The sequence below is a fragment of the Pseudophryne corroboree genome, chromosome 11, assembly GCF_028390025.1.
Source record: "Pseudophryne corroboree isolate aPseCor3 chromosome 11, aPseCor3.hap2, whole genome shotgun sequence".
Classification (NCBI taxonomy): domain Eukaryota; kingdom Metazoa; phylum Chordata; class Amphibia; order Anura; family Myobatrachidae; genus Pseudophryne; species Pseudophryne corroboree.
The window spans coordinates 49660802-49682607 of NC_086454.1; the positions used below are offsets into that span (position 1 = coordinate 49660802).

Here is a 21806-nt window from a genome sequence, read left to right on the forward strand (position 1 = left end):
AATCGGGTTGTTTATTGTTGTGAGCCATCTTTTCAGAGGCTCCTACGTTTATCATACTGTTAACCGGGTTCAGATCACAGGTTGTACGGTGTGATTGGTGTGGCTGGTATGAGTCTTACCCGGGATTCAAAATCCTTCCTTATTATGTACGCTCGTCCGGGCACAGTATCCTAACTAAGGCTTGGAGGAGGGTCATAGGGGGAGGAGCCAGTGCACACCAGCTAGTCTAAAGCTTTTACTTTTGTGCCCAGTCTCCTGCGGAGCCGCTATTCCCCATGGTCCTTACGGAAGTCCCAGCATCCACTACGGACTACGAGAAATAGAATTATCGGTAAGTAAATTCTTATTTTTTTTATAAATTGCCATTGCTGTTCCCTGGAGAGTGCATGATAAAAGAATATTCACATTGAAAATGATTCTAAATTAATTGTGTTGCTTCTATAATAAAGTTAATTTGCATAGCATACATTTCACTGGTCCTTTTTCTCTTATTAGCATTAAGGGTGAAAGTTTTTTTTTTTTAAAGAACCTTCAACATTTAATATAACAGAGACATAGGGGGGTATTCAATTGTTTGAAAAGTCAGTTGGGTATCTGTTTTTTTCCTATCTAATAGACAGGAAAAAACAGACACCCAACCGACTTTTCAAACAATTGAATTCCACCCATAGAGTTATATACAAAACTTAGAGGGAAAAAGGAAGGGAAGAGGAGGAAAGGAGAGGACAAATGGTCCAGTTCAGCTGTGAGGACAAGACTCCGTATAACTGAACCACCACAAGAAGGAACACATACGGTACAGATATGATGTTCTGTATCGGTTACTTATAGTGTCGAAATCCGGGTCCCCCATCCTTTAGTGTACTGTATTGTTTTCTCTGACCCTGTCTCATTATCTTGTAGTCTGCTCTCCCCACCCCCCAGCTTCCCTTTGGTTTCCTCTACCCCTCAGTTAATCTTTTACATTGAACGTTTTTCAATAAACTGTAGAAAAAAATGTTTACAATTGCCACAAAAATAAGATTTAGACTCTGAAGAAGTAAGCTTTAGACTTAAGCTGTAATGGCCGATAGGGACAGGGAATGGAGATTTCCAATAATGAGCTATTGCTGGTAGCTATAAGGATGTGGAACATGACCATCCGGTTTCCCAACAAGCCAGCAGCAGGTTTCAAGAAGAAAGGGAAGATTTTCGTAACGACATGAAACAGGAAACGCAAACCTGCACTCAAATGCCCCCTACACATTAGGCGATCTGCCGGCGGCCTATACGGCGGGCGACCCGGTGACGGGGGGGGGGGGGGGAGTTGCATTTTTTTTTCACTCCCCCGTCACTCGGATCCATAGCAATGCATGCTAATATGGACGAGACTGTTCATATCCGCCTGCATGCATAAGCGACCCGGCACCAACGATGAACGAGCGCGGGGCCGCACATCGTTCACCGTTGATGCCTACACACTGAACGATATGAACGAGTTCATTAATGAACGAAAACGTTCATATCAATCACTGTTATCGCCCTTGATCAATTAAATGTACCAAAAATAATAGACAAATTTATTTAGATATACAACACATATCAAAAGGAAAAAAAATAAGGTGGGGTGTACTAACGGTAAAATGCGGTCAAAAGACTGAAAACTACTTTGGGAGGTTTCCCACAATCCCACAGGTATCCAGCTCCGGAAAGCTAAACTTTCCGGGCTTGTATCGGATAGGCAACGCGATCTGCAGATTCATAAATACATAGGAATTGACTGTGTAGCTTTTCTTATGGAATGCCATTGCCTAGACAAATCATCCACAGGAGTCCCTCCAGTCTCTCGCATGCAAGTTCATACTGCCACTTGTAGTTCCACGTTATCGGGCACTACAAGTGTCAGCCACCTTTAATAAAAGTATCTGTAACTGTGACCCTGTTATTTGTAACTGTGCCCCTGTATTATCAGTAAAGATAACTGTGCCCCTTTTATTATTATTATTATTATTATTATTATGGCTGTGTTCCCTTTTATTTATGAAAATAACTTTGCATCTCTTTATTGTAAAGATAACTGTGTCCCTTTAATTGTTTGTAAAAAATAACTGTCCCATTGAAGGCCACAAATCCGGGAATAAGTACCCTGCTATATGGCCCACATAAATTTCTATTCAATAGGAATAAAATCTAGAATACAGATTTGCAGTTCAGTTATCACCCTGCTACATAAGCCACGGAATTTATGATGTCACAATGCTCCCCATGACCTTATTATGAGACACCTCCCAGCTGCAATCAGTCCCTGTGAGCTAGGGCAGGCGTACAAGGTGCCATGAAGTTAGCCGTGTATATCAGCGTTGCCCTGTTCTGGGCATGTGTGAATGGTGCCGCTGGCGCACCCATCCCTAGCAGTGAGTATTTTGGCACAGCCATTTCTATCAGGGAGTCTGTTTAGGCTGGAGAAAGGATGTACAGTATGTGGTTTGTGACAGTTGTATCATCGATTTACATGTTAAGGTTCAGCGATGAAGGATTAGAGTAAGGAGAAACTGATTATGGAGAAAGAGAGGGGAGCGATTGTTTTTTTTATATACAGGACAAGGATATAGCAAACGCCAATACTTTATTTCAAATGATAAACTTGATCGCTGCAGTACAAGACTTGTTTGTCTGTATGACTAGGCCTAGCAATTCGAATACGAAATATTTAAAACGTTATTTATTGTTTTTGAATTAATAAGCAAAATTCATATTCGTTCAATTCAATAACTGGCCATGTGGGGTAATTTAGGGGGGAGATTTATCAAGTGGAGAGATAAAGTGCCAACCAACCAGCTCCTAACTGCCATGCCACAGGCTGCGTTCGAAAAATGACAGTTAGGAGCTATTTGGTTGCTACTTTATCTCGCTCTCACGATTTCCGATCTCGCCAAGCTTTGATAAATCTCCCCCTAAATAGTTTATTTAATTAGGTTTACCATAATATGCCTTTTAATACGGGACACCTATGATTTACACTGGTTCTGTCACTTGCTAAATTTGAGGGTAACCAGGTGATAGGTCTATCACTATTGGCTGAGACACATTAAGTCGACATGGTCAAAACGTGGCAGTGGTCGACACTAGTTTTTTCACAATTTTTTAATTTTCAACTTTTTCATACTTTACCATCCTTGTGGACTACCATTGGGAATAGTAACCGCAGCATGGCGAGCCACGCAAGGGGAGACAGTGCATTACGTAATTGGGGTTCCCGGTCATTTTTTACGGAGTAAACACCCCAAAAAACTCATGTCAGCCTTGTGCATGTCGATCTATTATTTATTTATTACCAATTATTTATATAGCGCGCACATATTCCGCAGCGCTTTACAGGGAATATTTGCCCATTCACATCAGTCCCTGTCCCAGTGGAGCTTACAATCTATTTCCCCTACCACATGTACACGCACACACATTCACACTAGGGTTAATATTGTTGGGAGCCACTTAACCTACCTGTATATTTTTGGATTGTGGGAGGAAATCGGAGTACCCGGATGAAACCCACCTAATTCTGGTTTCTTTACTGCCATGGAATACTTCCATAATGTCCTTTTCCCCTGTAGCATGTGGAAGGCGCCCCCTAGTGGGAGAACAATTTGGCTCCCGCATTGTTGGAGGAAAAGATGCGTTACCTGGATCCTGGCCGTGGTTAGTAAGCGTTCAAGAGTTCATGGACTATGACTCGTACCTACATCTTTGTGGAGGCTCCATACTGAACGAGAAGTGGGTTCTCACAGCTGCCCATTGTTTCAAGAAGAGGGGCGAGTAAGTAACACCCTCACAGGTTTATCTGAGTTGTGTTTATTTTAGTTATTCCTGCACTTTAGTAATAGCTGCACTACCACTTAAACATGAACGGTGATCCGAGCTGCTAATGGAGCTCTGCAACCAGCACACTGAGACAGTTTTCACTGTTGTACAGGACCACCGAAGCCTACGGGGGCCACTTGTGACTGTGCAACCCAAGATAATGTACAGAGCTTGCAGCCTCCTATTGGTCCTCCTACTTATACCCAAGGTCTAAGATGCCATTATACGGCTAACTCGGCACATAAAAACATCCAATATAATGAAAGGCACCTCTATGGGGGCAATTCAAGTGTTTTGCGTGCTGGCAGCCACTGCCACATATCTTTAAAGAGATAGAGAACGCCGGTGGGATTGATCATTAGAAGCAAAACTCATGTAGAGTAGAATCATTTTTGAATTTTTTTTTTTTTTTACAAATTTATATTCTTAGGGTAAATTAAAAAACATGGGACATTGTAAAGATCACTATCCAATATAACGTTATATTAGTGTGCCATTTATCAGCGCTCTCTTACCAGGAAATGGAACGAAGTCATGTGATAGCTGGCGCAATGACTTTACTTCCTGGTCCGGGTCCAGCATGCGCAGCTATCATATCACTTTCTCACTAACACCTTATAAAGATGCCACTATCTACTGGAGTATGCTCTGGAAAGGTAGGCTTTTAGGCACTTGGTAAATGGCCCAGTATTGCAGTATCCACAGACCGATATGGGGACCCACATAAATAAATGATCACACTACTTAAATAACGTGGCAATGGGATCCAGTTAGCATACCTGTGTTCGGAATGCCGGCAGTTAGATTACCAACGCCAGAAGACCAACGCCGACATCAGTCGCATTGACAGGGGTGGTTAGGCACTGAAAAGGGAGGGTTAGGGTTAGGCACTAAGCGGGGATGGTAAAGCTGGCCATACACTGGTCTGATATGGCCTCTTTTCACCCGATTCCGATGGATCGGGCCAAGAAATCGGTTGAAGAGTGTCCAAATAGGATGTGTTTGACATCCGATCCGATGCTTGGTCCCGTACGCGTCAGATCCAAGTTGGAGATTGGACGTGCTGCACATCCGACCACCGACTCGCGGCGGGCTCCGGCAGCGGGGAACGGGACGCATGCGATATGTCACATGCAAAAGGATCGCATGCGATATATTGCATGCGATCCTGCCACCCGGGAAGATCCCGGGCGGCTCAAGAGGCATCAAAATGTTTGGGGGCCCTTAGGCATCAAAATGTTTGGGGGGGGGGGGGGGGGAATACTTAGCAGATGTCGGGATTCTGCACATCAAGATGCCGCCAGAGTCGGGATCCCGACACCATCCTTGTGGCAACTGCAAGACTGCCGGTTATGGAGGACTGACTGCAAATGTGGTCTTGTAGCCGGCTGCCTAATCTTGATTACATCTAATGTTGTCACGTCTGCTGTTTCAGTGATGTCTACTCTTGGAGACTGGTATTTGGCGCTAACCAGCTGTCACATTTGGGAACAGGAGTTCAGATTCGTGGCATAGCCAAAAAAATTGAACATGAGTATTACGTCGCGGACTCCGAAAGCAATGACATCGCCCTGCTGCTTGTAAATAAGCCAATCACTTACAACAGCTACATTCAGCCTGCGTGCCTTCCGACGAAAACTGCCGACATCAATCTTATGACTGATTGTTACATCGCTGGTTTTGGAGTTTTGAAGGAGGGATGTAAGCCTGTTTTTTTATCATCATTCTAATTAATATTATCAATATTTACTTATATAGTGGCAGCATATTCTGTTACGTGTTACAACTGGGAAAAACCAGTAATCAAACAAGACTGGGTAATAACAGACAGACTAAAGCAAGAGGGGTGTGGATTGATGGTATGGTCGACACCAAATGGTCAACCTGCATTAGGCCGACTGGTAAAAAGAAAAAAAGGTGGACGGGTGGAAGGTCAACATTGCATAAGGTCGACAGATATAAAAGGTCAACACACAAATGGTCAATACATTTTTTTGGGTCAAATCTGGTATATTTCATGTTGTGTGGCCAATATCAGTACAAACGTGTATGTGCTACACGTTTCAGGAAGGTTACTATTCCCAGTAGATGTCCACGTGGACAGTAAAAGAAGCAAATAGATAAGAAGTACCTGATAAATAAATAAAAAAATTACAAAAATTGTAGCAACTACATTTTATGATGAATTTCACTCTGCGGGAACTATGGAGACGCTGCTTTCCGGGATGCGGTCAATTTGCCTACAATCAAAATCCCGACGGTCAAAATCCCTACAACTGTTGACCTACGGTCAAAATCCCGACATGGTCAAAATACCAACATTTTAAATACCGACACTTAAAATGTTGACAGGTGAAAAAGTCGACCTGAGTTTTTCAGGATTTTTTTTATTGAAACCGACTTGTTCATACTTTACCATCCCAGTGGACCTGGAGGGGGAATATAAGAGGCACCGTGCCGAGCCACTCTTATACGGTGTCCATGTCAACCTATGTTGACATATACACACACACACAAAAACGACGAAAAACGTGTCGACTTTTTGACCTGTCGACATTTTAAGTGTCGGGATTTTGACCTTGTCGGGATTTTGACTGCCGGTCAATTGTGGTCGGGATTTTGGCCGGCAGGATCTTGACTGTAGGTATTTCATACTGATCCCTGCTTTCCAATGGGTAATAGGACAATGGGGGGGAATTCGTACCATAGTGTACCTTGAAGTGCATTATATGGAAGTGCTGGGAAACTGCACGGCAATAAAGTGTGGGAAGTGTAGAGGGTGGTGGGAATGGGGAGTACTGGGCAGACACAAGACCAATACACTGACTGAAGTTAGAGGGTCATTGGTGGTCATTCCGAGTTGTTCGCTTGTTGCCGATTTTCGCTATGCTGCGATTTGCTGGTAAATGAGCATGGTACGCAGAGCGCATGCGCTAAGTTATTTAACACACAACTTAGTAGATTTGCTGGTGTTCGTACGACACTTTTCAGTCGCACTGCTGATCGGTGAATGATTGACAGGAAAGGGGCGTTTCTGGGTGGTAACTGAGCGTTTTCCGGGAGTGTGCTAAAAAACGCAGGCGTGTCAGGGAAAAACGCGGGAGTGTCTGGAGAAATGGGGGAGTGGCTCGCCGAACGCAGGGCGTGTTTGTGACGTCAAACCAGGAACTAAACGGACTGAGCTGATCGCAATCTGTGAGTAGGTCTGGAGCTACTCAAACTGCAGGGAATTATTTAGTAGCAATTCTGCTAATCTTTCGTTCGCAATTCTGCTAAGCTAAGATACACTCCCAGAGGGCGGCGGCCTAGCGTGTGCAATGCTGCTAAAAGCAGCTAGCGAACGAACAACTCAGAATGAGGGCCAATGGTATGTTTAGGCTGATTAGTATTTTTGCTATCTATAACAGACTATTAGGGGTCTATTTACTAAGCCTTGGGTGGAGATAAAGTACCGGCCAATCAGTTCCCAACTGCCATGTTACAGGCTGTGTTTGAAAAATGACAGGAGCTGATTGGCTGGTACTTTATCTCCGTTCGCTTTATCTCCATCGAAGGCTTAGTAAATAGACCCCTAAACAACCAAGTTGCTCTTTCAATTATGGGGGGAATCCAATTACCTGCAATGAATTTGCGGGTGTAAGTGCTGCGTTTATATGCTGCTGCAACCACAACTCACATCCTATGTGGATAATAGGATTGCCTCCATCAAATATTGTTCAACAGTCAATAGGTCGCCCCCAGATGGTTGCAGGTGACACAACTTTTTTTTGTTACTTTAGCTGGGAACACACTAATTTTTTAACAATTGGTTGGTTTCCGACGGGTCGGAACACCAAATCGTTCACATCATCCAGTGTGTATACACGTTATAGCACGCTCCCGAGAGTCGTTCATTGCATCTTCAGATTGGTCGCACATGCAGGTCAATCTGAAGATATTGTCAAACGATTTTCAGCAAATCATGCAGTGTGTACTCACTACCTCCATATATACTTGATACTGTATATCGTTCCGACGACTAAGATTGCACAGTGTGTATGCACTATGGGGGTAATTCCAAGTTGATCGCAGCAGGATATTTTTTAGCAGTTGGGCAAAACCATGTGCACTGCAGGGGGGGCAGATATAACATTTGCAGAGAGAGTTAGATTTGGGAGGGTAATTTTGTTTCTGTGCAGGGTAAATACTGGCTGCTTTATTTTTACACTGCAATTTAGATTGCAGATGGAACACACCACACCCAAATCTAACTCTCTCTGCACATGTTATATCTGCCCCCCCCCCCTGCAGTGCACATGGTTTTGCACAACTGCTAAAAAATTTCCTCCTGCGATCAACTTGGAATTACCCCCTATATCGTGTGTTCAAGGGAAATCGCGTTGTTTGCATATCGTCTAATGTGGACCCAGATTAACTGCCCCCTCCACCAAGTACCTAACCCTAACAACTAGGAAAAATCATGTGTCGACCATTTGAATGTTGACATTTTAACCCTGTCAACATAAGACACTGTTGACCATCTGGTGTCGACCGATTGGCTATTGACTTTTTCTATGTCGATCCGGATACCCTTTCATTCTAGGTCCAGTGTTTCTTTAATGATAATGTTAGCTGAAATTGAAGTGAAGTGATTCAGAACAGAGCATGATGCTAGGTTAGGGTGATGCAGAACAGAGCATGATGCTAGGTTAGGGTGATCCAGAACAGACCATGATGCTAGGTTAGGGTGATCCAGAACAGAGCTTGATGTTAGGTTAGGGTGATCCAGAACAGAGCATGATGCTAGGTTAGAGTGATCCAGAACAGAGCATGATACTAGGTTAGGGTGCTCCAGAACAGAGCATGATGTTAGGTTAGGGCAGCGGTGGCCAACCTGTGGCTCTTGAGCCACATGCGGCTCTTTCTTTCTTCAAATGTGGCTCCTAACACACAAAGTCACATGACCACAACAGATTCGGTAACCACTGCTCTCCAGAAAAACACGCAGCAGCACTACGGGGACTTAGAACTGAGGGAGCCAGATACTAGAGATGAGACACCCACCAGCAAACAGAGGGCACATAAGGGGCTGCTGCAATGGCATGAATTGGGGGAAGCTGAAGTGACAGGAGGGCGCTGGCTGGAGTGACAGGAGGGCGCTGGCTGGAGTGACAGGAGGGTTCTGGCTGGAGTGAGAGGAAGGTGCTGGCTGGAGTGACAGGAGGGTGCTGGCTGGAGTGACAGGAGGGTGCTGACTGAAGTGACAGGAGGGTGCTGGCTGGAGTGACAGGAGGGTGCTGGCTGAAGTGACAGGAGGGTGCTGGCTGAAGTGAGAGGAAGGTGCTGGCTGGAGTGACAGGAGGGTGCTGGCTGGAGTGACAGGAGGGTGCTGGCTGGAGTGACAGGAGGTTGCTGGCTGGAGTGACAGGAGGGTGCTGGCTGGAGTGACAGGAGGGTGCTGGCTGAAGTGACAGGTGGGTGCTGGCTGGAGTGACAGGAGGGTGCTGGTTGGAGTGACAGGAGGGTGCTGGTTGGAGTGACACATGGAGGAGCTGAAGTGTATTATGTGAATTTGGCTTTCTCTATCGTCCTAAGTGGATGCTGGGGTTCCTGAAAGGACCATGGGGAACAGCGGCTCCGCAGGAGACGGGGCACAAAAAAGTAAAGCTTTTACCAGATCAGGTGGTGTGCACTGGCTCCTCCCCCCATGACCCTCCCCCAGACTCCAGTTAGATTTTGTGCCCGAACGAGAAGGGTGCAATCTAGGTGGCTCTCCTAAAGAGCTGCTTAGAGAAAGTTTAGCTTAGGTTTTTTACTTTACAGTGAGTCCTGCTGGCAACAGGATCACTGCAACGAGGGACTTAGGGGAGAAGTAGTGAACTCACCTGCGTGCAGAGTGGATTTGCTGCTTGGCTACTGGACACTAGCTCCAGAGGGACGATCACAGGTACAGCCTGGATGGTCACCGGAGCCGCGCCGCCGGCCCCCTTGCAGACGCTGAAGAGAGAAGAGGTCCAAAATCGGCGGCTGAAGACTCCTCAGTCTTCTTAAGGTAGCGCACAGCACTGCAGCTGTGCGCCATTTTCCTCTCAGCACACTTCACACAACAGTCACTGAGGGTGCAGAGCGCTGGGGGGGGCGCTCTGAGAGGCAAATAAAAACCTTATTAGAGGCAAAAAATACCTCACATATAGCCCACAGAGGCTATATGGAGATATTTAACCCCTGCCTAACTTCAAAAATAGCGGGAGACGAGCCCGCCGAAAAAGGGGCGGGGCCTATCTCCTCAGCACACAGCGCCATTTTCTCTCACAGAAAAGCTGGAGAGAAGGCTCCCAGGCTCTCCCCTGCACTGCACTACAGAAACAGGGTTAAAACAGAGAGGGGGGGCACTGATTTTGGCGATATTGTATATATATAAAAGATGCTATAAGGGAGAAACACTTATATAAGGTTGTCCCTATATAATTATAGCGTTTTTGGTGTGTGCTGGCAGACTCTCCCTCTGTCTCCCCAAAGGGCTAGTGGGTCCTGTCCTCTGTCAGAGCATTCCCGGTGTGTGTGCTGTGTGTCGGTACGTGTGTGTCGACATGTATGAGGACGATGTTGGTGAGGAGGCGGAGAAATTGCCTGTAATGGTGATGTCACTCTCTAGGGAGTCGACACCGGAATGGATGGCTTATTTAGAGAATTACGTGAGAATGTCAACACGCTGCAAGGTCGGTTGACGACATGAGACGGCCGACAATCTATTAGGACCGGTCCAGGCGTCTCAGAAACACCGTCAGGGGTTTTAAAAACGCCCATTTACCTCAGTCGGTCGACACAGACACAGACACGGACACTGAATACAGTGTCGACGGTGAATAAACAAACGTATTTCTCATTAGGGCCACACGTTAAGGGCAATGAAGGAGGTGTTACGTGTTTCTGATACTACAAGTACCACAAGAAAGGGTATTATGTGGGAGTGAAAAAACTACCTGTAGTTTTTCCTGAATCAGATAAAATAAAATGAAGTGTGTGATGATGCGTAGGGTTACCCCGATAGCAAATATTGGCGTTATACCCTTTCCCGCCAGAAATTAGGGTACGTTGGGAAACACCCCTTAGGGTGATAAGGCGCTCACACGCTTATCAAGTGGCGTTACCGTCTCCAGATACGGCCGCCCTCAAGGAGCCAGCTGATAGGAAGCTGGAAAAATATCCTAAAAAGTATATACACACATACGGTGGTTATACTGCGACCAGCGATCGCCATCAGCCTGGAGATGCAGTGCTGGGTTGGCTTGGTCGGATTCCCTGACTGAAAATATTTTATTCATGTAGAGCATTTAATAGGATGCATTCTATATATATGTATGTGAGATGCACAGAGGGATATTTGCTCTCTGGCATCAAGATAAGTGCGTTGTCCATATCTCCCAGAAGATGTCAGGGACACGACAGTGGTCAGGTGATACAGATCCCATACGGCAGATGGAAGTATTGCTGTATAAAGGGAAGGAGTTATTTGGGGGTCGGTCCATCGGACCTGGGGACCACAGCAACAGCTGGGAAATCCAACCTTTTTTACCCCAAGTTACATCTCAGCTAAAAAAGACACCGTCTTTTCAGCCTCAATCTTTCCTTTCCCATGAGGGCATGCAGGCAAAAGGCCAGTCATATCTGCCCAGACATAGAGGTAAGGGAAGTAGACTGCAGCAGGCAGCCCTTTCCCAGGAAAAGAAGCCCTCCACCGCGTCTGCCAAGTCCTCAGCATGACGCTGGGGCCGTGCAAGCGGACTCAAGGTGGGGGGGTAGTCTCAAGAGTCTCAGGGCGCAGTGGGATCACTCGCAAGTTGACCCCTAGATCGTACGAGTATTATCCCAGGGGTAAAGATTGGAGAGTCGAGACATCTTCTCCTCGCAGGTTCCTGAAGTCTGCTTTACCAACGGCTCCCTCCGACAGGGAGGCAGCATTGGAAACAATTCACAAGCTGTATATCCAGCAGGTGATAATCAAAGTACCCCTCCTACGACAAGGAAAAGGGTATTATTTTTCCACACTATATTGTGGTACTGAAGCCAGACGGCTTGGTGACACATAGTCTAAATCTAAAATGTTTTGAACACTTACATAAAAGGTTCAAATCGAGATAAAGTCACTCAGAGCAGTGATAGCGAACCGGAAAAAAGGGGACTATATGGTGTCCCTGGACATCAAGGATTACCTCCATGTCCAAATTTTGTCCTTCTCATCAAGGGTACCTCTGGTTCGTGGTACAGAACTGTCAATATCAGTTTCAGACGATGCCGTTTGAATTATCCACGGCACCCCGGGCCTTTTTACCAAGGTAATGGCCGAAAAGATGTTTCTTCAAAGAAAAAAGGCATCTAAATTATCCCTTACTTGCACGACCTAAAAAGGGCAAGTTCCAGAGAACAGTTGGAGGTCGGAAGAGCACTATCTAAAGTAGTTCTTCGACGGCACGACTGGATTCTAAATATTCCAAGAATCGCAGCTTTTTTCCGACGATACGTCTGCTGTTCCTAGGGATGATTCTGGACACGGTTCAGAAAAAGGTTTTTCTTCCCGAGGAAAAAGCCAAGGAGTTATCCGACCTGTCAGGAACCTCCTAAAACCAGGAAAGGTGTCTGTACATCAATGCACAAGAGTCCTGGGAAAAATGGTGGCTTTTTACGAAGCAATTCCATTCGGCAGTTTCCATGCAAGAATTTTCCAAAGGGATCTGTTGGACAAATGGTCAGGGTCGCATCCTCAGATGCACCTGCGAATAACCCTGTCGCCAAGGACAAGGGTATATCTTCTGTGGTGGTTGCAAAAGGCTCATCTATTGGAGGGCCGCAGATTCGGCATACAGGATTTGATCCTGGTGACCACGGACGCCAGCCTGAGAGGTTGGGGAGCAGTCACACAAGGAAGAAACTTCCAGGGGGTATGGACGAACCTGGAAAAGTCTCTTCACATAAACATTCTGGTACTAAGAGCAATCTAAAATGCTCTAAGCCAGGCGGAACCACTCCTGCAAGGAAAACCGGTGTTGATTCAGTCGGACAACATCACGGCGGTCGCCCATGTAAACAGACAGGGCGGCACAAGAAGCAGGAGTGCAATGGCAGAAGCTGCCAAGATTCTTCGCTGGGCGGAGAATCACGTAATAGCACTGTCAGCAGTGTTCTTCCCGGGCGTGGACAACTGGGAAGCAGACTTCCTCAGCAGACACGATATTCACCCGGGAGAGTGGGGTCTTCATCCAGAAGTCTTCCACATGCTAATAAACTGTTGGGAAAGACCAATGGTAGACATGATGGCGTCTCGCCTCAACAAGAAACTGGACAAGTATTGCGCCAGGTCAAGAGATCCACAGGCAATAGCTGTGGACGCACTGGTAACACCTTGGGTGTACAAATCAGTATATGTGTTTCCTCCTCTGCCTCTCATACCAAAGGTATTGAAGATTATACGGTGAAGAGGAGTAAGAACAATACTAGTGGCTCCGGATTGGCCAAGAAGGACTTGGTACCCGGAACTTCAAGAGTTGGTCACGGACGACCCGTGCCATCTACTTCTGAGAAGGGACCTGCTACAACAGGGTCCCTGTCTCTTTCAAGACTTACCGCGGCTGCGTTTGACGGCATGGCGGTTGAACGCCAGATCCTAAAAGGGAAAGGCATTCCAGAAGAAGTCATTCCTACCTTGATTAAGGCAAGGAAGGAAGTCACCGCGAAACATTATCACCGCATTTGGCGAAAATATGTCGCGTGGTGCGAGGATCGGAGTGTTCCGACGGAGGAATTTCAACTGGGTCGTTTCCTACATTTCCTACAATCAGGATTGTCTATGGGTCTCAAATTGAGATCTATTAAGGTTCAAATTTCGGCCCTGTCAATATTCTTCCAAAAAGAATTGGCCTCAGTTCCTGAGGTACAGACTTTTGTTAAAGGAGTACTGCATATACAGCCTCCTGTGGTGCCTCCGGTGGCACCGTGGGATCTAAATGTAGTTTTAGATTTCCTCAAATCCCATTGGTTTGAACCATTGAAAAAGGTGGATTTTAAATATCTCACATGGAAAGTGACTATGTTACTGGCCCTGGCTTCCGCCAGGAGAGTATCTGAATTGGCGGCTTTATCTTATAAAAGCCCTTATCTAATCTTCCATTCGGATAGGGCAGAACTGAGGACTCGTCCGCATTTTCTCCCTAAGGTGGTATCAGCGTTTCACCTGAACCAACCTATTGTGGTGCCTGCGGCCACTGGCGACTTGGAGGACTCCAAGTTGTTGGACGTTGTCAGAGCCTTAAAAATATACATTTCAAGGACGGCTGAAGTCAGAAAATCTGACTCGCTGTTGATACTATATGCACCCAACAAGTTGGGTGCCCCTGCTTCTAAGCAGACGATTGCTCGTTGGATTTGTAACACAATTCAACTTGCTCATTCTGTGGCAGGCCTGCCACAGCCTAAATCTGTTAAGGCCCATTCCACAAGGAAGGTGGGCTCATCTTGGGCGGCTGCCCGAGGGGTCTCGGCATTACAATTCTGCCGAGCAGCTACGTGGTCGGGGGAAAACACGTTTGTAAAATTCTACAAATTTGATACCCTGGCAAAAGAGGACTTGGAATTCTCTCATTCGGTGCTGCAGAGTCATCCGCACTCTCCCGCCCGTTTGGGAGCTTTGGTATAATCCCCATGGTCCTTTCAGGAACCCCAGCATCCACTTAGGACGATAGAGAAAATAAGAATTTACTTACCGATAATTCTATTTCTCGGAGTCCGTAGTGGATGCTGGGCGCCCATCCCAAGTGCGGATTATCTGCAATACTGTACATAGTTATTGTTAACAAATTCGGGTTATATTGTTAAGGAGCCATCTTTAAGAGGCTCTTTCTGTTATCATACTGTTAACTGGGTTTAGATCACAAGTTGTACGGTGTGATTGGTGTGGCTGGTATGAGTCTTACCCGGGATTCAAATTGCCTCCCTTATTGTGTACGCTCGTCCGGGCACAGTACCTAACTGGAGTCTGGGGGAGGGTCATGGGGGGAGGAGCCAGTGCACACCACCTGATCTGGTAAAAGCTTTACTTTTTTGTGCCCTGTCTCCTGCGGAGCCGCTGTTCCCCATGGTCCTTTCAGGAACCCCAGCATCCACTACGGACTCCGAGAAATAGAATTATCGGTAAGTAAATTCTTATTTTTTCAATGTATTTTACGTTGTATCTGGCTTTTTCAATGTATTTTATACCAGGGGCGTGGCCTAGAAGGCACAAGGCCACACCCTATTTTTGCATGTGCGCCTTCGTCTCGATGTCGGCTCTTTGACGTACCTAACACATTTTTTTGGGCTCTTTGTCTCTGACTGGTTGGCCACCCCTGGGTTAGGGTGATCCAGAACAGAGCATGATGCTAGGTTAGGGTGATCCAGAACAGAGCATGATACTAGGTTAGGGTGATCCAGAACAGAGCATGATGCTAGGTTAGGGCGATCCAGAACACAGCATGATACTAGGTTAGGGTGATCCAGAACAGAGCATGATACTAGGTTAGGGTGATCCAGAACACAGCATGATACTAGGTTAGGGTGATCCAGAACAGAGCATGATACTAGGTTAGGGTGATCCAGAACAGAGCATGATACTAGCTTAGGGTGATCCAGAACAGAGCATGATACTAGGTTAGGGTGATCCAGAACAGAGCATGATACTAGCTTAGGGTGATCCAGAACAGAGCATGATACTAGGTTAGGGTGATCCAGAACAGAGCATGATGCTAGGTTAGGGTGATCCAGAACAGAGCATGATACTAGCTTAGGGTGATCCAGAACAGAGCATGATGCTAGGTCAGGGTCTTTGCAAGTTACTTAAGATTACATTGTTTTGCAGCCACGGAACCATCTGATACCCTGCAGGAGGCTCATGTGATGATGATCCCTAACAAAGTCTGCAATAGCCGCAAATGGTACAATGGCGCAGTGGGAGTGTACAACCTGTGTGCAGGCTACGAGCGCGGCGGCATCGACAGCTGCCAGGTAATACTATCTGTAGGAGCGAGAAATGTTTGTAGGGGCTGCAGCGCCTGTGTTTGGTGACCCTGGACCAGGTTCTGTGTTGCTTGTAACTATAAATGCAGCGCCATTGGGCGATATTTCGTATACTGCGTTGCGAGTTGGTTACGGCAGCTCAGCTATTTCTCCGCGGGCACTAAACGGGTGCTTCTGGGTGGCAACTGGGGGTCATCAATGCAAATAGCCAAATTCAGATGGCTCTCCTCCTCCTAGCGTGGAGTAGGTGTAAATGGCATTTCCGCTTTCGCGTAAAGGGAGGTGCGATGCGATCGCATTGATGAGTGCACTGTAGAATGTGCGTATAGTCTCATCAGCATTCCCTTCGCAGCGCGCACCCGGAATTGCATTTGCTTTATGTATTATACATTTCAGAATCAGGCCACTTACTGTATATTTTATATCTATTTCATATATACACGGATAGCACCTTTTGTAGAAAATGCTTCGCCCTATTTTGCATGGAATCTCTTCTATAATTTAGAGCTACATGCCTAATATATATTTGGTAACAATAATGTCAGTGTTACTCCGCATTGCTTCAGAAGCACAGTATCGGCGCCAATCACATATCACACAACTCTTATACCCAGAGAGGGGAAACGGGAGGAGGAAGGGGCAGTCTCACTCAGCCCCTATCTTACCTTAGATTATTCCCCTCCAGGAGAAGCCCGGAGGAGAGATGCAGCTGACTGGTGATGGGGGCGGAGCCTGGGGCTCTGCATCGTTATCATAAAATTGCATCATATAGATCCCGCCCCCTTCCCATAGACTCACTAGTCCCGATATTATACCGCTCGTCCTTCACTAGGAAGTCTGCGGGATGCTGAAAGGCCACTTACTCTTCCAAGGGCAAGGTTGACCCTATACGGAAAATGTATGTTCACGCAAATATGGCTCATGCTTGCTTATTTATATATATAAAATATATATATATATATATATATATATATATATATATATATATATATATATGTGTGTGTTTATGTATAAAAGTATCACAGGTACGCTTATAAGTAGGCATATTATTTGCGGGTGCCTGAAGGCTGGTGGAAATACCCATTCTGTTAAAATTATAATCATCGGCCACTGGATCTCTACAGTTGTTTAAAAAAAAAAGTGGACTACTTATAGGTGTCTATTCAATTCTAGTCGTAAAGACGGCAGTTTCCGATTTATTTAGGGCGAATCATGATTCGACCTACTCAATGGGGCTACCATTTTTCCGACTTGTTGGCAATTCCGACTTGTTGGAAAACACGTGGATCGGCGGATTAGCCACGGATCCACGTGTTTTGTCGGATTTGCGCCAAATCCGACTGGTTTTAGTCCCGTTTTCGACATTGTCAATCCAACTTTAAAAAAAGTTGGATTGACATTGTCGGAAACTGCCAAAACCTGTCGGATTTGGCCTCAAATTGAATACTGAACTGTCGGATCCTTTCCGTCAGAAAGAATCTGACATCAATTGAATAGACCTCATAGTGATACTTTTTGGGAGCTGGGGGACAAACGGCATGGGCTATCCAAAAAAAGAAAACAAAAACAAACAAAAACCCTATCAGCACTAGGGCTTTGACAGGCTGGACTGGGTTTCCTATAGCAGGGAAACTCGTAATGTGGGGTGACCCTTTCCGAATGCCCACCCGCCCCAGCCTGTTCAGCAAGGGCCAGAATTTCTGAGATCCTACGAGGAGAAAACATTGCTGGCTGCCCTTTCCCGCTACTGTCTGTCACCACCTAGAGTGATCGCTAGCCATCGCCACACCACCTCTGCTCTTTGTAAATCCCTACCCACAGCGCCCTCCCCCTCCCACACCCTCTTTTGTGAAGAATAAAGTGGGCTCACACTATGCAATAATTGAGCCATTCAGCCGATTGTTGGCTGGACGGTCCAATTATCTCACAGTGTGTATACAGCACCCAGGGCCGATGATCGTTGGAAAGCAGATGGATCCGATGATCAGACCGGATTTGCTGCATGACATTTTGAGCCGATCTTTGCTTACTAAATTGAGACATGTACCTAGCTTAAGATCATTGGTGACTATAAATTACTGCAAGCCCGAGTCCATTCTATGTTTCTTCCTGTTGATCATTATTGGAGGTTTTTGTTTCCTACTTTAACGGCTGTTTACAAGGTGAGTAGCTATGTTTATTGACCCGTATCTTTTCTTGCTCCATGTAGGGTGACAGCGGGGGACCGCTCATGTGCAAATATCCAGGCTCTAAGATTTTCTCAGTGGTGGGCGTAACCAGCTGGGGATCCGGCTGTGGACAAGCGCTAAGTCCAGGGGTCTACACCTCCACCCAGTATTACCTGGACTGGATCCATGAGAAACTAAAAAAGCTCTGATGCTTTCTGAAGCCTGCCACCAATTGTACAGCCAATCAGTTTTACAGCAATTCCATCTGGCAGAAACGTAGAGGAGAACTTGGTGGCGCATTATTGTTTGTTACTGAAATCTATACATTAAATACACATGAGTTTCTGCTGAAGAATCGATTTGGATGTTTGCATGTTGAGACCGAGTCACTGAACTACAGAGAGCACTTTTGTTGAAATTTGGGCTCCTTGGTGCACATATTAGGGTTTACCTTTGTATAGCACCCGTCTACTGCAGATGTGTCTTCCTACATTCAGCCTCAATATGCCACGCAGCCTGAGACGCCTGACGCAAGTGAGCCACCAAGTCCCATGCCTCTCTGCTAAAGTCAGGCCTCTTTCTTTTTCTTTTTGCCAAAAATGCGACACTTGACATGTATATTGTGTGTGACTGAGTCTGTTTACGGATCGGAACATAACTTGTATTGGAAAAAACCTGCGGCTGCTACATTGTAGAGACTCGGTCACACACACGGATATACAAGTGTCATGTCACATTAATCAGCACTGCCACCTTGTGCGTCCTTTTTACAAACTGAGGCCGTCGCTGTCCCCCAGATAGCAGCAGAGTGTTAACCACTAATAGTCTGCTGCCATCCTGCGACCTGTGTCACAGGACCCGCTCGTGCACGCACCGATTAACTGTACTTTGTGGCAAAGGACGGAACTCCAAACAGATCTGAATCAGGCCCACTGTTATTTCTATAGCAATACAAAATCCCATTTCCTATTTTATCCACTAGGGGTCACTGGAGTAAGCTTGGGATATGGACGGGGCATTAGCAGGGATAGTCACATTTTAAATATTTAAATTTGTAACCCTCCTCCCCCTCCATACTCCCAAGATGCCTCAGTGTTTTTTGTGCCTCACTAGGGAAAGGTACGTTTGGAGGGAACTCCAGACTTTACTTTTATTTTTCAAAAGACTTTGGGCCAGATGCATCATCGCTTGGAAAGTGATAAAATGGAGAGTGAAAAAGTAACAGCCAATCAGCTCCTAACTGACATTTTTCAACCACAGCCTGTGACATAGTAGTTAGGACCTGATTGGCTGGTACTTTTTCACTCTCCGTTTTATCACTTTCCAAGCGATGATGCATCTAGCCCTTTTTCTTTTTACATTCCCAATCCCTTCCCAGCTTACTAAGAAGCTTGGGTCCAGAATTGTCTGTGCTGCTGAGTGCAGAGTCAGAGCCTCCGCATTCTACCTGAGGTAAGAGTGGGCGGTCAGCTCACGCTGCCGCAACTCTGTTGCGCCAGTGTGTTAATGGATAGCGAGGCGGTCAGCGCATGCTGCCCCCCAGCCATGTGTGGGAGGTTATTTGTTTTGTCAAGCTGCCCTGCACTCCCCAACTCCCAGCTGCGGTCAGCCACACTGCTGCTGCTGGGTGCCCGCACTGGCCACCCGTCACCGCTCCCAGCCGTGGTCAGCCACACTGCCACCACTGGGTGCCCATGCTGGCCGCCGTCACAGCTCCCCTGTTTCCACACTGCTGCCGCTGGCCACACGTACAGGGGGAAACCACCGCTCCCAATAGATGTGAAGCACCGGGCTCTCAGGAAGTTCGCGCTGCTTATACACACTGCTGGGAGGGGGAGACAGTAGCCGGGGCTTCCTGCAGGGCTGCACCGCAGCTCACAGACATACAGGGGGTGAGGGAGATTTCATCAAGTCCCTAGTCCAACGATTCCCCTCAGATAAGGGAAGGTGGCCATGAATGTGTTGCTTTATGTAGATACATATATTGCATAGTCTCTTGTATTTACGTAAAAAAAAAAAGCAAAAAAAAAAAAGCACATGGTGGACGCCATTTTCTAATGACTTCCTGCTTCTTCCTGCAGGAATTTGGTGTCAGTCCTACAACATACGGCCATTGGAGGGCAGGGGTGTTAGTAGGAATTTCAGTTAAGCACATATTTAAAAGAACTTAGGGGGTCATTCCGAGTTGATCGCACAGTAGCAGTTTTTCTCTTACGTCCTAGAGGAAACTGGGGTCCATATTAGTACCATGGGGTATAGACGGGTCCACGAGGACCCATGGCCACTTTAAGAATTTGATAGTGTGGGCTGGCTCCTCCCTCTATGCCCCTCCTACCAGACTCAGTTTAGAAAATGTGCCCGGAGGAGCCGGTCACGCTTGGTAAGCTCCTGAAGAGTTTTCTGCATTTATTTTCTATTTTTTTTTATTTTCAGGCAGGTCTGGTGGCACCAGACTGCCTGCTTTGTGGGACTTAGGGGGAAGGATGGCCCAACCTCCCTAGGGTTAATGGTCCCATTCCCCGATGACAGGACACTGAGCTCCTGAGGGTCCTATTCGAAAGCCCCACCACGGCGAGCGTACAGACCCGCAGCACGCGCCTCCCCTAACAGAGCCAGAAGTGAGAAGAGTGGTGAGTAGGTGGCCGGCGTCCCGGTTAGCGGGTCGCCGGCTGTAATGGTGGCACAAGGGTAGGAGTGAATCGCTGACATGCAGGCTGCGCTCCAGGCTTCAGAGACACTGTGTTTCCCTGGAAGGGCTCTGTGTAGGTTAACTGTGCTTTTAACCTATTGTGTGTGTGTGTGTGTGTGTGTGTGTGTGTGTGTGTGTGTGTGTGTGTGTGTGTGTGTTCTTTCACATTTACTATGTCAAAGGAGAGTGTATCATGCACAGCAGAGTGTTTTTCTCAATCTGAGGGATCACTGCAGTGTACTCTGGACAGTACACATTCTCAGGCTAGTGGATCTGAACCAGTATGGTTAGATTCATTAAAAGGGATAATTTTAAATATTTCAAATAAATTATCCCAAAATGAGAAGGAGACGCAATACTTAAGGCAATCTGTTGATGACCTCATGAATAGAGATTCAGTGATCATTCCAGCATCTCAGACCCCTGCCATTTGTCCACAGAAGTGTACCCTGGCCCAAATCATGCAGGCTGATACAGATGATGATGATATAGCAGACCCAGAGGAGGGTGAGGTGGGCTCGAAAGGGGAGATGCATCTTTGTTACAGGGTATACAGGCACTGATAGAAGCTATTAGAGATGTCCTGCACATTCCTGATAAGGTGTCAGAGGGCGAGGAGGAATCTTATTTTAATGTGAAAAAGAAATCCTCAGCTACTTTCCCTGCATCTAAGGAATTAAATTCCCTATTTGAAGCAACTTGGGCAAATCCTGACAAGAAGTTTCAGGTCCCAAAACGGTTACTCACATCCTTCCCGTTTCCTCAGGATGATAGGAAAAAAATGGGAAAACCCACCGATAGTTGATGCATCGGTTTCTAGGCTGTCACGTAAGATAGTTTTACCTGTTCCTGGGGAAGCTTCCCTGAAGGATGCTGCAGACCGCAAGATTGAGACCACTGTCAAATCTCTGTACAGGGCTGCGGGGGTGGCTCAGAGACCCAGTATAGCTTGTGCATGGATCTCTAGGGCCATTGCAAAATGGTCAGGTAATCTAACTGACGGATTAGATTCCTTATCCAGGGGGGAGATAATTTTACTCCTACAGCATATAGAGGATTCTGCTAACTTTATGGTGGAGGCCATGAAG

At 46.4% G+C, this 21806-nt stretch overlaps 1 protein-coding gene across 1 annotated transcript; it reads left to right on the forward strand.

Annotated features, from left to right (window-relative positions):
* The first annotated feature begins 2243 nt into the window (after window positions 1–2243).
* Window positions 2244–18392, forward strand: LOC134968616 (acrosin-like). The gene is made up of 5 exons (XM_063944150.1): window positions 2244–2393; window positions 3591–3792; window positions 5273–5538; window positions 15704–15849; window positions 18071–18392. The coding sequence occupies exons 1-5, from the start codon at window positions 2315–2317 to the stop codon at window positions 18236–18238; spliced, it is 861 nt and encodes a 286-aa protein (XP_063800220.1). The 5' UTR covers window positions 2244–2314; the 3' UTR covers window positions 18239–18392.
* The last annotated feature ends 3414 nt before the right edge of the window (window positions 18393–21806 follow it).